Consider the following 17521-nt stretch of genomic DNA (forward strand, 5'->3'; position numbering starts at 1 on the left):
TAAGGAGATCTTCGTCACACAATTTTGCATCTAACTACGATGTTTGGTGCAGTATTTCTCAAGTGACAAAATGTGTATGGAAACAAGTCGTCTATCGTTGAATGACAACAAATACTTAATTGAAGAATCCTTACTGTTGACCAATGACCGACGAAGGGGCATAGACTTCAGCTCCCGAACTTCAGCTTGCCTCAAGAAAATATTTTGTGGCCACGAACAACCAAAAGAATCCCTTGCCAAAGACCCAAACGAACAAACACATGACATTTTGTCACCACAATATAGTTTGCATGAACTGTTCCGAACTGTTTCGGATGGGAAGCATGCGGGCGCTTGCACAAATGTATGTTGTTCCTTCTTTGACCAGAGAAAGTAAAATATCACTTGATAGACACCTGAAACCCCACCTCTTTAAGGAATACCTAGGATAGGATAAAGTAATCCTTCTAACCCCCCCCCCCCCTCCCCCCCCTTAAAAGATTTAGATGCACTATTGTAAAGTGGTTGTTCCACTGGATATCATAAGGTGAATGCACCATTTTGTAAGTCGCTCTGGATAAGAGCGTCTGCTAAATGACTTAAATGTAAATGTAATATTAAAAACACATAGCCGCTAATAATAATAACGCAAGCCTATCTATACACTTTGCTGCTCATTCGTTGAAGCTGCAATGCTGGATGCAGCATGAGTGGAGGAGCACATTTCATGGCTTATAAAAGTGTTGACAGTGCTGAATATAAACTTTAACATGAACTCACTCACAAAAACAGCAGCTTTTTGCTGTATTCCTTGACAGTCTGTCTATAGTCAAGGTTTAAGACGTTTTTAAATCACATTATCAATTTATTTTGACACTGTGATCTAAGCAATCCGATTGGTTAGTGGTAAGTCTATAGGTGCACTTGATTTGCTCTCCGGGCACGCAGAGAAGGCAGAGTTTGTACCTTCAGACACATTAAATGGTTCAAAATGCCAGAACGAATGGTTGGGGGCCGGGAAAATAAATATAATAATTTCAACACTGCAAATTGATCATAACTAAGCCCAAATGAGATTGTATTTGAAAATAACAATTTTATAGCTTGATTGAGACACGATCACATATGTCTTTTTTATTTTGTGGGAATACTTGGGAATAGATTTCCTAAATTAAACACATTTTTAGCTGAATTCCTGGTGATTTTACAGTCTTTTTTTATCCAAAACATTTGTATTCTTATTTTTTTTACTAAAAACTTTGGGGCCCCCCAAAAAATCACTCGTGGGCTGATTTTGGCCTGTGGACTGCCTGATGCCAACCCCTGCTTTATGGGCCTATTTATGAACCACTGTTTTATAAGTATTCCTTCCTTCATCTGTGTAGAGACATAACTAACTACTGTATCCATGATTCATTTGTCTTGTTTTGTATCCATGCTTCTCAGAAAAGGAGGAAGGTACTGCTTGCTTGTCATAGTTGGTCTTCTTTCACTTTATTGTTCTATCGAACAATGTAAAAAAAACTATTTACCCCTGTGTTCAAAATAATAATATAAAAAAAGTAATGTACTGATTTGATTAGGAATTAAAATTGTGTTCTGTTCCTTGATCCATCCTTTTCTCTTCCTCTCTCCCGTGTTCTGCTCTCTCTCTACAGTGGTGGAGGATGCAGACTATGGAGCTATTACTGGAATCCACATCGGTGAGATGTTACCTTTTCCAGGGATAGGGATGAGGAAAATGTATCACCTCCTTACTACCAATAAGATCCAGACACGGAATGAAAAACAAAGCAGGGGTTGAACTTGAGACGGACTAGAACCAGAAATCGACCCTGGCATTTCTAACATACCTGCCCATTTTTAGACATACCCATTAGGTTAAAGATGGACCAGCCCATCTGGCATTTTCCCGAACTGCCATATGGCCAGTCCGTTTCTGGTTTGAAAAAAAGCTCTGTGTACAAACCAGATTATTCAATCAGTATGTGCTCCCCAGAGCTATAGGGGAAGCCAAGGAAAGATAATGAGTTTTAAATAGCCAGATCATTTTCCCCATTTCTTCAGATCCCTTGGATGTGTTTGATGTCGATTTAGCAATGGTGTGTTTGTCAGTGCATTTGTGTGTGTGTGAGAGAGAGAGAGAAAGTGTGTGTGTGTGTGTGTGTGTGTTTTGCTTTATCGAAACTTAAAATGCATTTCCCAGACAGAATAATAGAAACAATGGGTAGCTGTCTGATCCTTGTTCATGGTCACCGGTGCATTATTAGGTTTCAAGCAGCAAGATCATGAGAAGAATAGATACCCACATATTTGAATAAAAACCTGCATATTTGAATAGATACCCGCATATTTGATGTCAATGGAATCCTCATGCATCATTTTGCACTCCTGCTTCAGGTTTGACTGAGTTAAGTGTCAGGTGTTGTTTATTATTGTCTACTGAAGTTACAGCATGTCATATCTTTGTGCTGCGCATGTGTAGTGTCTGTCCAGATTCCAGAACAGGATGTGGTAGCGCTCTGTACTTTCTCTGAGTCTCAGCTCCAAAGTGCTATTGATTGTTTAATGGATGCCACACGACTGACAGCACGCTAGCTATCAATCAAATTTATTTATAAAGCCCTTTTTATATCAGCAGATGTCACAAAGTGATATAAAGAAACCCAGCCTAAAACCCCAAACAGCAAGCAATGCAGATGTAGAATCACGGTGGCAAGGGAAAACTCCCTAGAAAGGCAGGAACCTAGGAAGAAACCTAGAGAGGAACCAGGCTCTGAGTGGTAGCCTGTCCTCTTCTGGCTGTGCCGGGTGGAGATTATAAGAGTACATAGCCATTTAAGATTGTTCATCAAGATGGTCAAATGTTCATAGATGACCAGCAGGGTCAAATAATAATCACAGTGGTTGTAGAGGATGCAACAGGTCAGTACCTCAGGAGTAAATGTTAGTTGGCTTTTCATAGCTGAGCATTCAGAGGTCGAGAGAGAGAGGTCGAGAGAGAGAGGTCGAGAGAGAGAGGTCGAGAGAGAGAGGTCGAGAGAGAGAGGTCGAGAGAGAGAGAGAGAGAGAGAGAGAGAGAGAGAGAGAGGTCGAGAGAGAGAGAGAGGTAGAGAGAGAGGTCGAGAGAGAGGTAGAGAGAGAGAGAGAGAGAGAGAGAGAGAGAGAGAGAACAAACTTCAGAGTGAAGGAGGATGTAGTGTGCACTTCATAGTAGTTTAGTCCTGAAGGAGGAAGTTTGAAAGTGAAGCAAAATAATGCACGCACTGACTGCATAGGTTTTAGTATGTTCAGAACAGTACAGTACTATATGGAGGGTGTTTGGCAGTGCAGCTAGAAGAGAAACACATCATTATTTTTCCTATTTTAGATTCTGTTGATCATTTCAGACTGACTCTTGGTGACAGCGTCTTCTTGGAGCATGCTCAGCATGCTCAATATCCTATTTCCTTAAACTACATGAATATCCTGTTGTCACTGTAATCAAATTAATCGAATCTGATATTGGTTTAATTCGATCTCTGCCACCCTCTTCCAACTGTGCTGATTGATAAAGTCGGTAAAACTCATTCTTTAAAAGTGAAGTCAACACAGACGAAATGACAGTAATTGTAGCATTCAACAAGGAAAACAGGCCCAAATTCCTGTTATGCTTACTGATTTAACATGCAACTGATGTCATAGCAATGTGAGACCCACATCTATAGCAGGCAGTTACACCATGGAGGACATGCCAATCCGGGCCAAACCACATACACATGGCAAAGGCTCTGTTTTCATTCAAGCCAATGCATGAAAGAACATTCAATCGTATGTTGTCCTCTCCTTAGTCTCCTCAGAGTGGTGGAGTTGAGCTGTTGAGATGGTCGACAGTGCTTGTCAACAGGTTTGGTGGTGAGACTGGTGACAATTCTGTGTGATGCTCTTTTAAATCTCTTACACATTTGCCAGTCTGCAGTTCTTCCTTCTCCTCATCGTCATTGCTGTATGTCATCATACCCAGCACTTGAGAGCCGCTTTTATTTTGCTCCCTGTTTATGTAATTGCAGACATTCACTAGTCTGCTCATCTTACGTTAAATATGGTGACTATATGCAGTAGGATTCATGTTTGACATGTACAGTACCAGTCAAAAGTTTGGACAAACCTACTCATTCAAGGGTTTTTATTTTTATTTACTATTTTCTACATTGTAGAATAATAGTAAAGACATCAAAACTATGAAATAACACATATGGAATCATGTAGTAAGCAAAAAAGTGCTAAACAAACCAAAATAGATTTTATATTTGAGATTCTTCAAAGTAGTCACCCTTTGCCTTGATGACAGCTTTGCACACTCTTTGCATTCTCTCAACCAGCTTCATGAGGAATGCTTTTCCAACAGTCTTGAATGAGTTCCCACATATGCTTAGCACTTGTTGGCTGTTTTTCCTTCACTCTGCGGTCCAACTCACCCAAACCATCTCAAATGTGTTGAGGTTGGGTGATTGTGGAGGCCAGGTCATCTGATGCAGCACTCCATCACTCTCCTTCTTGGTCAAATAGCCCTTACACAGCCTAGAGGTGTGTTTTGGGGTCATTGTCCTGTTGAAAAACAAGTGATAGTCCCACTAAGCACAAACCAGATGGGATGTCGTATCGCTGCAGAATGCTGTGGTAGCCATGCTGGTTAAGTGTGCCTTGAATTCTAAATAAATCACCAAGTGTCACAAGCAAAGCACCATCACACCTCCATGCATCACAGTGGGAACCACACATGCAGAGATCATCCCTTCACCTACTCTGCATCTTACAAGAACATAGCAGTTGGAACCCAAAAATTCACATTTGGACTCATCAGACCAAAGGACAGATTTCCATCGGTCTAATGTCCATTGCTGTTTCTTGGCCCAAGCAAGTCTCTTCTTCTTATTTGTGTCCTTTAGTAGTGGTTTGTTTGCAGAAATTTGACCACGAGGCCTGATGCATGCAGTCTCCTCTGAACAGTTGATGTTGATGTGTTACATGAACTCTGTGAAGCATTTATTTGGGCTGCAATTTCTGAAGCTGGTAACTCTAATGAACGTATCCTCTGCAGCAGAGGTAACTCTGGGTCTTCCTTTCCTGTGTCAGTCCTCATGAGAGCCAGTTTCATCCCAGCGCTTGATGGGTTTTGCGACTGCACTTGAAGAACTGTTCAAAGTTCTTGAAACGTTCCGTATTGACTGACCTTCATGTCTTAAAGTAATGATGGGCTGTCGTTTCTCTTTGCTTATTTGAGCTGTTCTTGACTTAATATGGACTTAGTATTTTACCAAATAGGTCTGTCTTCTGTATACCACCCTTACCTTGTCAAAACACAAATGATTGGCTCAAACACATTAAGAAGTAAAGAAAATTCACAAACTTTTAATAAGGCATACCTGTTAATTGAAATACATTCCAGGTGACTACCTCATGAAGGTGGATGAGAGAATGCCAAGCGTGTGCAAAGCTGTCATCAAGGCAAAGGGTGGCTACTATGAAGAATCTAAAATGTAAAATATATTTTGATTTGAGTATGTGTGTAGCTGTAGCTGCCAACTGCGTAACATCTAATATTGTGTTATTTTTCTCTGTTGCATGTGCTGCCTCTGGTGAGACATTTGATTTGACTTGTCGAACACACAGACATTGAAATTAACATTCACACACACCCACCCCCACACACATGCACACAGTGACAGGTGTGTGACAGGTATCTCTTTCCCTGCAGCTGGTCTGAGAAGGAGTTTCCAGCTGGGCAGGAGAGGCGGTAGGAGTGGGAGTGTTGAGTCTAAAAGGAAGAGCCAGGAGATGGGAGGAGCCACACAGACACCCACCTACCTGGAGGTGGCCCCGTACTGCAGGGACCCCAAAGAGGGACATCGGCTGGTCCTGCTGGTTGGTGAGTAGGAGACAAGCATATACCAAGAAATACAGCCATCTAAAGACCAGTACAGCCATATGAAGACCACCACAGCCATATGAAGACTACCACAGCCATATGAAGACCAACACAGCCATATGAAGACCAACACAGCCATATAAAGCTTGTTCATGCTTGGGTATAAAGTGCATTCAGAAAGTATTCAGACCCCTTCCGTTTTTCCACATTTTGTTACGTTACAGCCTTATTCTAAAATTGATTAAATTAATTGTGTTCCTCCTCAATCTACACACAATACCCCATAATGAAAAAACAAAACAGGTTTTTATTAACCTTCCATTGATACGGGAAAAAAATAATTTTATCCATTTTAGAATAAGGCTTAACGTACCAAAATGTGGAGAAACTCAAGGGGTCTGAAAACTTTCCAAATGCAAACTTTCCTGGCTGCTTTTAGCAACTCCGAGTGGCACAGCGGTCTAAGCGGTTCGAATCCAGGCTGTATCACAACTGGCCATGATTGGGAGTCCCATAGGGCGGTGCAAAATTGCCCCAGCGTCGTCCGGGTTTGGCTGGTGTAGGCCGTCATTGTAAATAAGAATTTGTTCTTAACTGACTTGCCTAGTTAAATAAAAGGTTAAAATAAAAATACAGTAGTGTTGCTCCCTATTGGGTTGAAAAAAACTGAACAGTCCGGGTAAGCCAGAAGTTAAATTAAATTTCAGCTTACTGTGCCGGTGGGCAGGATGGTTGTTCTTAAAACAGGGCGAATTTGAGACAAAATATCTAAAGGTCAGTCTTATTTCCAAAGGTGGGTTTGCTGTAGACAAACACAGTCTGCTTAAACTAATAACACACAAACAATTATACGTTTTCATGTCTTTATTGAACACACCGTGTAAACATTCACAGTGCAGGGTGGAAAAAGTATGTGAACCCCTGGATTTAATAACTGGTTGACCCTCCTTTGGCAGCAATAACCTCGACCAAACATTTTCTGTAGTTGCGGGTCAGACCTGCACAGTGGTCAGGAGGAAGTTTGGACCATTCCTCTTTACAAAACTGTTTCAGTTAGGCAATATTCTTGGGATATCTGCTGTGAACTGCTCCCTTGAGGTCATGCCACATCATCACAATCGGGATGAGATCAGGACTCTGACTGGGAAGGCGTATTTTCTTCTGTTGAAGCCATTCTGTTGATTTACTTCTGTGTTTTGGGTCGTCGTCATGTTGCATCACCCAACTTCTGTTGAGCTTCAATTGGCGGACAGATTGCCTAACATTCTCCTGCACAATGTCTTGATAAACTTGGGAATTACTTTTTCCGTCGATGATAGCAAGCTGTCCAGGCCCTGAGGCAGCAAAGCAGCCCCAACCCATAATTTTACATTTGGGATGAGGTTTTGATGTTGGTGTGCTGTGCCTTTTTTTCTCCACACATAGTGTTGTGTGTTCCTTCCAAACAATTCAACTGTAGTTTCATCTGTCCACAGAATATTTTGCCAGTAGCGCTGTGTAACATCCAGGTGCACTTTTGCAAACTTCAGACATGCAGCAATGATTTTCTGGGGGACAGAAGTGGCTTCTTTCGTGGTGTCCTCCCATGAACACCACTCTTGTTTAGTGTTTTACGTGTCGTAGACTCGTCAACAGAGATGTTAGCATGTTCCAAAGGCTTATGTAAGTCTTTAGCTGACACTCTAGGATTCTTCTTAACCTCTTTGAGCATGCTGCGCTGTGCTCTTGCAGTCATCTTTGCAGGACGGCCACTCCTATGGAGTGTAGCAACAGTGCTGAACTTTCTCCATTTATAGACAATTTGTCTTACGTGGACTGATGAACATCAAGGCTTTTAGAGATACTTTTGTAACCCTTTCCAGCTTTATGCAAGTCAACAATTCTTAATCTTAAGTCTTCTGAGAGCTCTTTTGTTCGAGCCATGGTTCACATCAGTCAATGCTTCTTGTGAATAGCAAACTCCAATTGGAGATGTTGGTTAGAGCTGCCCTGCCCTATAAAAAACATTCACAATCTAGTCTCATTGATTGGACTCCAGGTTAGTTGACTCTTGACTCCAATTAGCTTTTGGAGAAGTCATTAGCGTAGGGGTTCACATACTTTTTCCAACCTACACTGTGAATGTTTAAATGATGTATTCAATATAGGCAAGTAAAATACAATAATTTGTGTGTTATTAGTTTAAGCACACTATGTTTGTCTATTGTTATGACTTAGATGAATATCAGATCAAATTGTATTACCAATTTATGCAGAAATCAAGGTAATTCCAAAGGGTTCACATACTTTTTCTTGCCACTGTAGCATGCTTCTGTCTATTTGAGCTGGTCAGTATGTCTAGGTAATCCTGTCTAATGCTGCTTTTTTTATCGTATTGTGTATTAAAACTTAAGTGTTGCTCTCCACTTTCTGGAGGACTGAGTTTTGAAATTAGTTGAATTCGAGTATGATAGCTAAGGAGATGGAGAAAACACCTGTCTCCGGATTACATCTTCAGACTGAGGGCAACCATGGCATCCGACAGGAGACGTCCAACCATGAATGATGTATACGGGTAAAATAGTCTAGCTACCCACATTTTCAGATATTACACGTTTCTAATTTTGACAGAAAGAGCCATTTGCTTGGCTAGCTATAGCCTAATGTTAGCTAGCTATAGCCTAATGTTAGCTAGCTAACATTGAACCTGGTTGGTTAGCTACCTACAGATTCATGCAGGGTAGTAATGTCATGAATTGTGATTATGGCTTGCTAGCTAACGTTACATGTATGACCTTATTATTCGTATTTCATAGCCATTTGCTTAGCTAGCTATAGCCTAATGTTAGCTAGCTAGCATTGAACCTGGTTGGTTAGGTACATGCAGGGTAGTAACGTCATGAGTTGTGATTATGCTTCATTGTTTTCCTAGCTAGCTAGCTAACATTAGCTGGCTGGCTCGCTAGCTAACATTACATGTCTGACCTTATTAAATGTATCTCAGAGCCATTTGCTTAGCTAGCTACAGCCTAATGTTAGCTAGCTAACATTGCACCTGGTTGGTTAGCTACCTGCATATTCATGCAGGGTAGTAACGTCATGAGTTGGGATTATGCTTAATTGTTAGCTAGCTAGCTAGCTAGCTACATGTCTTAACAAAAGACACCACTATGCACGTAACCATTTTGGGTGCGTTCGTAAATTCAGTCTGGCCGCCTACTCCAATTTCAGAGCACTCTCGTCTGAGTGTGCAAGAGAGCGCAGAATAACTGAATTTACGAACGCTCAACACCCCTTGAATATGGCGAGTGTCAGTGAATGTTAAATTGTTGCCAGCAGCACAGTTACAGTAACCAACGATATGGATAACATGAAAACAGCCTAACCAGCTCTGCTAGGGTGACTAAAATGATCCGAGTGGGAGTTCTCTTATTATGTGTCTGGAATTAGCTAGCAAGCAAGCCAGTGTTAGCCGGTTAACTTGGGTGCTTGACTGCCGTTGTGAGGTCAGAACATTCGGATCAACCCTACTCATCGGCCAGAGCGTCCAGTGAATTTACGAACGGACAATCTGACAGCACAGTTGCAGTCACCAACGCTCTGGATAACATAACAGCCTAACCAGCTCTGCTAGGACGAGTAATGTTCAGTGAGCTGTTCTCTCTCACTTAGATGTCTGGAAGTAGCTAGCAAGTTAGCTTGGGTGCTTGACTGCTGTTAGTACATTCGGATCAACCCTTAAAGGGATGAGTGGGGTTAAAGCTTAAGAGGGTGTGAACGATGCAGAATGGGTGTAGACAAAGGACTCTCCAGTAGTAGTACCAAAACAAAACAGTACCAAACAAACAAGGCCATTTTCTTAAAGTCTACCAACTTTCAAAGCAGAGTTACTTTCCCATTGTTCAACTGTAGTGTATGATATACCATTTTGTAGCTCTGAGTCTACTTGTATCCATTGTAAAAAAAAAAAAAATAAAAAAAAAAAAATGTTGCTACATAAGACCGATTTCAGTGACCGACCGGCTCTATTCGGTCTAATGTAGCAAAATTTGAAATGCCGTTTTTTTTAAATTGGATAAAAGTAGAGATTCAGAGCTAGAAAATGGTATATCATACACTAGAGTTGAGGAACAATGGGAAAGTAATTCTGCTTTGAAAGTTAAGTAAACCATCACTGGTAAAAGGTGAGCCCATTGAAATAGTGGACGAGTACAAATACCTTGGGATAGACATTGATAACAAGCTGTCCAGGGATCAGTGTACTGACACTATTTTTAAGAAAGGCCAACAGAGACTGTATTTCCTACAGAAGCTCCACTTTTTTAACATTGATCTAACCATCATGGTTATCTTTTATAAATCATTCATTGAGAGCATTCTGTCCTACTGCTTGACCTGCTGGTTTGGGAATATCAAGTTTGCACAGAAATATTGGTTGGGAAAGACAGTCAGGACTTGTGGAAAAATCATGGGACAGCAACACCAAGAACTGTCATTATCTCTACCTGGGCAGAGCCAATAAAATAGAGGTTGACTCTTCCCATCCACTCCACCCTGAATTCCACAGACTACCTAAGGTAAAATAAAATAGGGCCAAGTACTCTGTTATTCAGAATGCAATTCTGCAACTTAACAAATGTTGGACTAATTGCACTTAGCACTTGCACTATGAAATTGCATTTAACCCTCCTATTTGTTTGTAAATATCCTTTCCTATTTATTTTATATTTTTAGATGTTATATGTTTTATGACTGCTGCAAGATGAATTGCCTCTGAGGACATTCAAGTTTTCTGAATCTGAAAACCTTGAACGGCCCCACAAACCGAGGGCTCAGCTTCTTGCAGGGCAGGCGGAGTGGGAGGTTCCTGGTAGAGATCCAGACACGATCCCCAGGGTGGTACACGGGGGTCGCACAGCAGCGGCGGTCTGCCTGCTCCTTTTGACGGTGGATGGCACACTGGAGTCGCACGTGAGCGTCACTCCACACTTCTTCTGCGTGCCTGAACCACCCGGTCTGGCCCAGGGTCCATGGAGCCAGGGCTGGCTGAAGACCCTCTTCCAGTGTGTTCTGGGTTAACCCAGTAAAGGAGTGACGTAGCGAGTTCTGGGCATACTCCCCCGCCCATGGAAGGAATCGAGCCCACGCTCCCTGCCGGTCCTGACAGTGACTCCTCAGGAACCTCCCCAGCTCCTGGTTCCTCCTCTCCACCTGCCCGTTGGACTGAGGCTATACCCAGATGTGAGGCTAACCGTGACACCGAGCTTCTCCATAAAGGCTCTTCAGACCCATGATGTGAATTGGGGGCCACGGTCGGAGACGATGTCCTCCGGAAGGCCATAATGCTGGAATAGTGCCCCAGCGACCTGGAGAGCAGTAGGGAGACCAGAAAGAGGGATTAAATGACAGGATTTTGAAAATCTATCCACAACCACCAAAATGATGGTAAAACTGTCAGAGGGGAGATCAGTACCAAAGTCAATGGATAGATGGGACCAGGGACACTGAGGCACGGGAAGGAGTTTCCCTGCTGGAGCGTTCCGGGGGGATTTGGTTTGGGCACATACGGAACAGGACTTGATGTAGTGAGTGACGTCCTGCGCCAAGGTGGACCACCAGTACCTCTAAGAGATGGATTGGGTAGTGCGAGAAATACCTGGATGTCCAGCGACGACCGCTGTGTGTGCTCAGGTAAGCAGCTGATCCCTTATCCCCGAGGGAACGTAGATGCGTTCGGGAAGACAGTTAGTGGGTGTGGGCTCCATCTCCAGAGCCTGGTGAATGTCCACATCTACGTCCCAGACCACAGGAGCTACGACTCGGGAGGATGGGTTTAGAGATTTATTCTGGACAGGACCCTCTCTTGAATCGTAGAGACGGGACAGGGCATCGGCCTTCGTGTTTTTTTAACCTGGGCGATAGGTCAGTGTGAAGTCAAAACTTGTGAAGGAAAGGGCCCACCTTGCTTGGTGCAGATTCAGCCTCCTCGCTGTCCGTATGTACTCCAGGTTCTGATGGTTGGTGAGAATGACAAATGGTTCCTTGGCGCCCTCCTCTAATGCCAACTTCACCGCCAGGAGCTCTCGATCACCGACGTCGTAATTCCTCTCTGCAAGGGAACGTTTCTTGGAGTAATATGCACACGGATACAATTACTGTAGATTACACTGTCGTTTAGACAGAACTGTCCCCACACCCACCTCTGGAGCATTCACCTCTACCACAAAGGATATCGTGGGATCTGGGTGTTTTAGCAATGGGGTGGAGGTAAAATGTCCCTTGAGTAGATGGAAGGCCTTGTCGGCTGGGCTCCACACTAACCTATGGGGGCCACCCTTGAGGTGAGAGGGGTGGCGACGGAGCTGAAGTTCCTGATGAAATGGAGGTAGAAGTTGGCAAACCCCAAAAACCATTGTAACCCCTTTATGGTGTTTGGGACTGGCCATGACCTGACCACATCTACCTTCTTGTCGTCCATCGTCACTCCCTGCGGGCTGATTCGGTAGCTTAAGAAGGAGACAGCCTTCTGAAATTGGCAATTTTCAGCCTTGATAACAGGTGGTTAGACAGGAGGCGTTCCAGGACTGCTCAAACTTGAGTGATGTGATCATCCAGGGTAGCCGAGTAGACCAGGATGTCATTGATATAGATGACCACTTGGTGTCCGAGCATGTCCCTGAACACCTCATTAATGAATGCCTGGAACACTGATGGAGCATTGGCTATGCCAAATGGCATCACCAAGTACTCGTAGAGGCCAGACATCGTGCTAAATGCAGTCTTCCACTCATCCCCCTCCCGGATGCGGATGAGATTGTATGCACTCCACAGGTCCAGTTTGGTAAAGAACCGGGCCCGTCGTAGCTGTTCGGGAGAGGGTAATGGTACTTTGTGGTGATTTCATTGAGTCCTCTGTAATCAATACATGGACGTAACCCTCCATTCTCCTTGGCTACGAAGAAGAAACCAGTCGATGCAGGAGAAGTGGAAGTGCGGATGAAACCTTGTTGGAGCTTCTCTTCTCTAATCCTCCATGGCCTGGGTCTCAGCCACCGACAGAGGGTAGATGCGTCTGCGCGGAAGCGCAAGACCCTGCCAGTAGGTCGATGGCACAGTCCTAAGGGTGATGATGAGTAAGACAGGTGGCGTGGGTCTTGGAGAATACCTCCTGCAGTTCTTGGTATTCCTCCGGGATGTTGGGCTGAAGGGCAACCACAAGACTCTCAACCGACGTGGAACCACATGGGATGGGGAAGCAGGTACTCTGGCATTCGGGTGACCAGTCTGTGATTCTCATTCTCGACCATGAGGTGGTGGGGTTAGGCGTGGAAGCCAAGGGAGGGCGAGGATGATCTTGTGAACTGGTGCACTGGTGATGAAGAAAGGGATGCTCTCCTGATGAATGGACTCCACGGTCAGGGTGAGTGGTTGGGTGATGTGTGTGATGGTTCTGGATCCTAGTGGCCGACTATCGAGGGCTTGAACCGGGAGAGGAGAGTGGGTATGAGATGATGTTAAGAGAGGAGGCAAGGGTCTGGTCAATAAAGTTCCCTGCGAAACCGGAATCCACTAACGCTGTAGACACAGTACATGAGGAACAGTCAACTAGTCTGATGGACATCAAAAAGAATTTCGCGGAAAGGGATGAAGATGGAATACTCACTCCTGCCCCAGGAGGTGGAAGATCACGTGAACATCCCTTTGCTCTTGTGGATCCCGGATTAGGAAGTGCCATACACCGCTGGAGCTGGTGCCCTCCTTGACCACAATACAGACAGAGCCCCAGCTGACTCCATCTGTGTTGCTCCACCGCGAAGAGGCATGTGATCCCTACGTCCATGGGTTCAAGCTCTGATCCAGAGTGTTCACTGAGGGAGGGAGAGATGCGATGAGAGTACTGACGCTCCCAAAGTAGGTTATCCAGATGGATGGCCATCACAATGAGTGCATCCAAGGAGAGGTTGTCGTCTTGACTGGCCAGTTCCGTCTGGACCTCCTCGCCCAGACCTCTCGTTCCATCCACTGGATGCTGCTACTGTCCGGAAGGTGAGTGCGAACTCGGCAGCTGTCTAGTCCCACTGCCGTAATTAGAGTAGGTGCTCACCCCCCTCTCTGCCCTCTGGGGGATGATCGAAGATGTATTTGATCAGAGCCATGAAAACCCCTCATATGAATCTAGCTCCTCCTCTCCTCTCTCCCAGACGGCCGTGGCCCATTCCAATTGGATCTCTCATGGTGGGGGTTCCCATCTGGTGCATAAAGAAGAGGGAGCACTGAAGTAGGAAGCCACAGCAATTAGATGGGGTGCTGTCATATTTATCCGGGAGAGACAAACAGGCATCGCTGACCTGAGTGGGTTGCTGAATGGGCTGTCGTGCTGGCTCGCTTGTTCGACTGGTTGTAGTGTATCCTCCGCTAGTTGACGGCAACGCCTCCCGGGTATGTTTGAGACATTGCACACTGTGAAGAACCTCTTCCATAGCCGTCCCCAGTTGTGCCAGCTGGTAATGGTGTTGACTTAGAAGGTATCCCTGCTCGTCGACCGCCTGGGAGATATTCTGTTTTCCTGCTGCTTCCATTGTTGGAGTCAATATTCTGTAACGGAGACGCTGAGAGTCGAGAAGCAGGTGCAATGTTTAATAAAACAACAAACATGGAATGAGACAACATAACAGTATCGTCTACACATAAACACAGGAACAATACTGACTGGGGAAAGAACCTAAGGGAGTGCCAGATATAGGGGAGGTAATAAGTGAGGTAATGGATGACGTGCAGGCGTGCGTAATGATTGATTGCCTGGTGTGCGTAATGATGGATCCCAAGACCGGTGGTTAGCATACTGGTGACGTTGAACGCCGGAGGGGAGGAGCAGGGGTAGATGTAACACTCTTGGAGCGTTCAGAGCGTACACTGAATGCTCTGACTGAGGAGTAGAGTTGATCCGAGTATTCTGACCTAACAACAGCAGTTACCCAAGCTAACTGGCTAAGGTTGGATAGCTTGCTAGCTACTTCCAGGCACAAATGAGAGAACAGCTCACTCTGATCATTTTCTGACAAATTAGAAATGTATAATATCTGAAAATGTAGCTAGCTAGACTATCTGTATACATAGATGAACGCTTCTCCCTCTGTCACAGATGCCATGGTTGCCCATAGTTTGAATATGAATATGTAATCCGTAGACAGGCGTTTTATACAACAGCCTTCTGTGTGTTCTCTTTTCGACTCAGTCTGCATATTTGCAATCAAATGGCAGAATTTTCTCCATCTCCTAGCTATCATACTCGTGGTCCTCCAGAAAGTGGAGAGCAACACTTATGCAATTCTACTATGTGATATCTTTAAGAAAATCAGCGTTAGAAAGGATTACCTGCACATACTGACCAGCTCATGTTATAGCTCATGGCTAGGGGTAATGTTTATTTTTTTTCCGTGGCTAAACCAACTAGGTTCGTAATTGAAGAATTTTATTTGTATTTACAGATGGCGTACAAGTTTGTTATTAAGGCACATGAAAGCTCACATGTTCCAGAAGGCATTTCTGCCAAAAAACGCAATTTGATTTAAAAAAAAGTTTAGTCACATATATAGATAGATATTTTTTGGTTAAAACTCACGGGCCGTATGTTTGAAAAGCCTGGTCTAAAGAATGGGTTACTGGTTCTGTGTAAGACCACAATTAAACAATAGGGCAACTCTCCAAATTTGGAGAGTGCTAGGTTTGCTAAATGTGTTGGTGTAGCTAAGCAATCCAGACCAAGTACCAAGAAGTTAAATATTTTTTTTTTACAAAATGTAAACTATAAGGAAATGTTGAAGAACGTTACTTAATGTTTTCACTTATTTAGAATGCCTCTACGGCCATCCTTGGTTTTTAGTCTCGCATTGGCCTTGCCATAATCTTGGTGTGGATAACTGTTTCCTGTCTGATCCATGGCTGTCATCATTCTTAAATTACACTCACATATATATAGTTCTGGCTCTGATCAGATGTTTATTTAATGTCTATTTAATGAATGACTCAATCAATGAAACCTAGGTAACCAAATGCATGGTCTTTGTCGGAAAGCACTCCAATTCTCTCCTTTCATACTAATGTAAATATTCTCAGACAGATTATATTTGGAACTCACCTTCAGGGCTTTCCTACGGCCAGGGAATCTAGTCTGGTGTATGTATCTTTTACTATGTCTCTCTCTATGGGGTTCAGGCATAGGCTTTGCTGAGAGCTCTTTGTAATGTAATCTCTATTGGTAACCTCTGGTCGTAACTGAAGAGGGAATATTATTTTGCGTCACATACAGAATAATTTACTTTGAGCCTGTCTAGAGCGCCACTTTTGGGACTATTCCATTGTGCCAGACAAGCTCAATCGAGCTCAGTTTCTGTAAGAAAACAAATGCTATTTGAACCCAGGTCTGGGCTGGACTGTGAATAGGATCACAGATAATGACAGGCAAGCTCATCATCCAGACATACAGTAAGGGATGTAAAGAAAATCAAAAAATGATAATCCAGATTTCACCCTGTAATTGAGTTGGACCAACTCCACCGCCGGTTTCTGTTTGATGTCATGTGGACTCCATCCACCATTGCCAGAAGTCATCAGTGGGGAGGGAGATATATGAGCCATATATATCTCTTATGAGTGGGAAGACCTTGCCTGGGCACTAATCCACAAGTGACACATTTATTGATGGATCAGGTTTGCTAATTAGGTGGACGTTTTGCCATTTGTTTCATTTAGATATTTATGAGCGGATACAGACACATGCACACATGCATACATGCACATACACAAGCATGCTCTCTCTTTCTCAATCTTTCTAGCTTCCAAAGTAAATGGCAGCGTTCGATTAAGCTGAACCGCGATGCTCCGGTCTATGGCCCATGATGTGAACGGGCAAAAGTGGAGGGAGGAGCGCCCTTTGCAAATGAATGCACCTGGTGCTAACTCCTCCCACACGGGAAACCTTGGCCAAATGATCTAGTTCCCTCATTGCTTGGTGCTATAGTTTTTCATAACAGACAAGATCATGTTACTATGAATCAGATATGTGAGGGGGGAGTAAAGTATATTTTTCATGCTCGTGGTTCCACCTCCACCTTTTTAAGCGGTTGTGAAAAGCATAATAAAAACCTTAAACTGATCTGCAAACTTAAGACTGTGTGTGCAACGGGTGATCATGCAACGGGTGATCGAGATGGCATGTATTTCTGGAATCTTACTTTGAGACAACACTCGGTGACGTCGACCTGGGTAGCATTCAGTAGGGCACAGTGTTGTGGAGAGCTGAGATATAAATATTTACATAGAACAGACATGCCTCTCAAACATGTACAGTAAGAAATCATGGCAGCTTTATTCATGGTTTTTCTATCTGCAATGTTCAGTAGAGCACAGCGTTGTGGAACAATCAGATAGAAATACATTACACAAAACAGTCATGCCTCTCCGACATTGTTGAGGTAGGTTATCATGGCAGCTACTGTAAATTCATGGGATTTCTATCTGAAATTGTCACACTGGTATAAAGGATTAGGAGACAGGCGCAGGAATACATCATCTGGGTTTTTAATACACCCAAAACAAACACGTATACAAAACACTGCGATGTACCCAAACAAAAGAGTGAGGGTGTCACGACTT

At 43.7% G+C, this 17521-nt stretch overlaps 1 protein-coding gene across 1 annotated transcript in view; it reads left to right on the forward strand.

Annotated features, from left to right (window-relative positions):
• Window positions 1–17521, forward strand: part of mpp7b (MAGUK p55 scaffold protein 7b) — a 59941-nt gene that overhangs the window by 20017 nt on the left and 22403 nt on the right. The window contains exon 10 of the mRNA XM_082960715.1: window positions 5717–5887. Within this exon, the coding sequence (XP_082816841.1) occupies window positions 5717–5887 (171 nt within the window). The remainder of the gene's footprint in view (window positions 1–5716; window positions 5888–17521) is intronic.

This window comes from Salmo salar, chromosome 14, assembly GCF_965601325.2.
Source record: "Salmo salar chromosome 14, fSalSal1, whole genome shotgun sequence".
Lineage (NCBI taxonomy): Eukaryota > Metazoa > Chordata > Actinopteri > Salmoniformes > Salmonidae > Salmo > Salmo salar.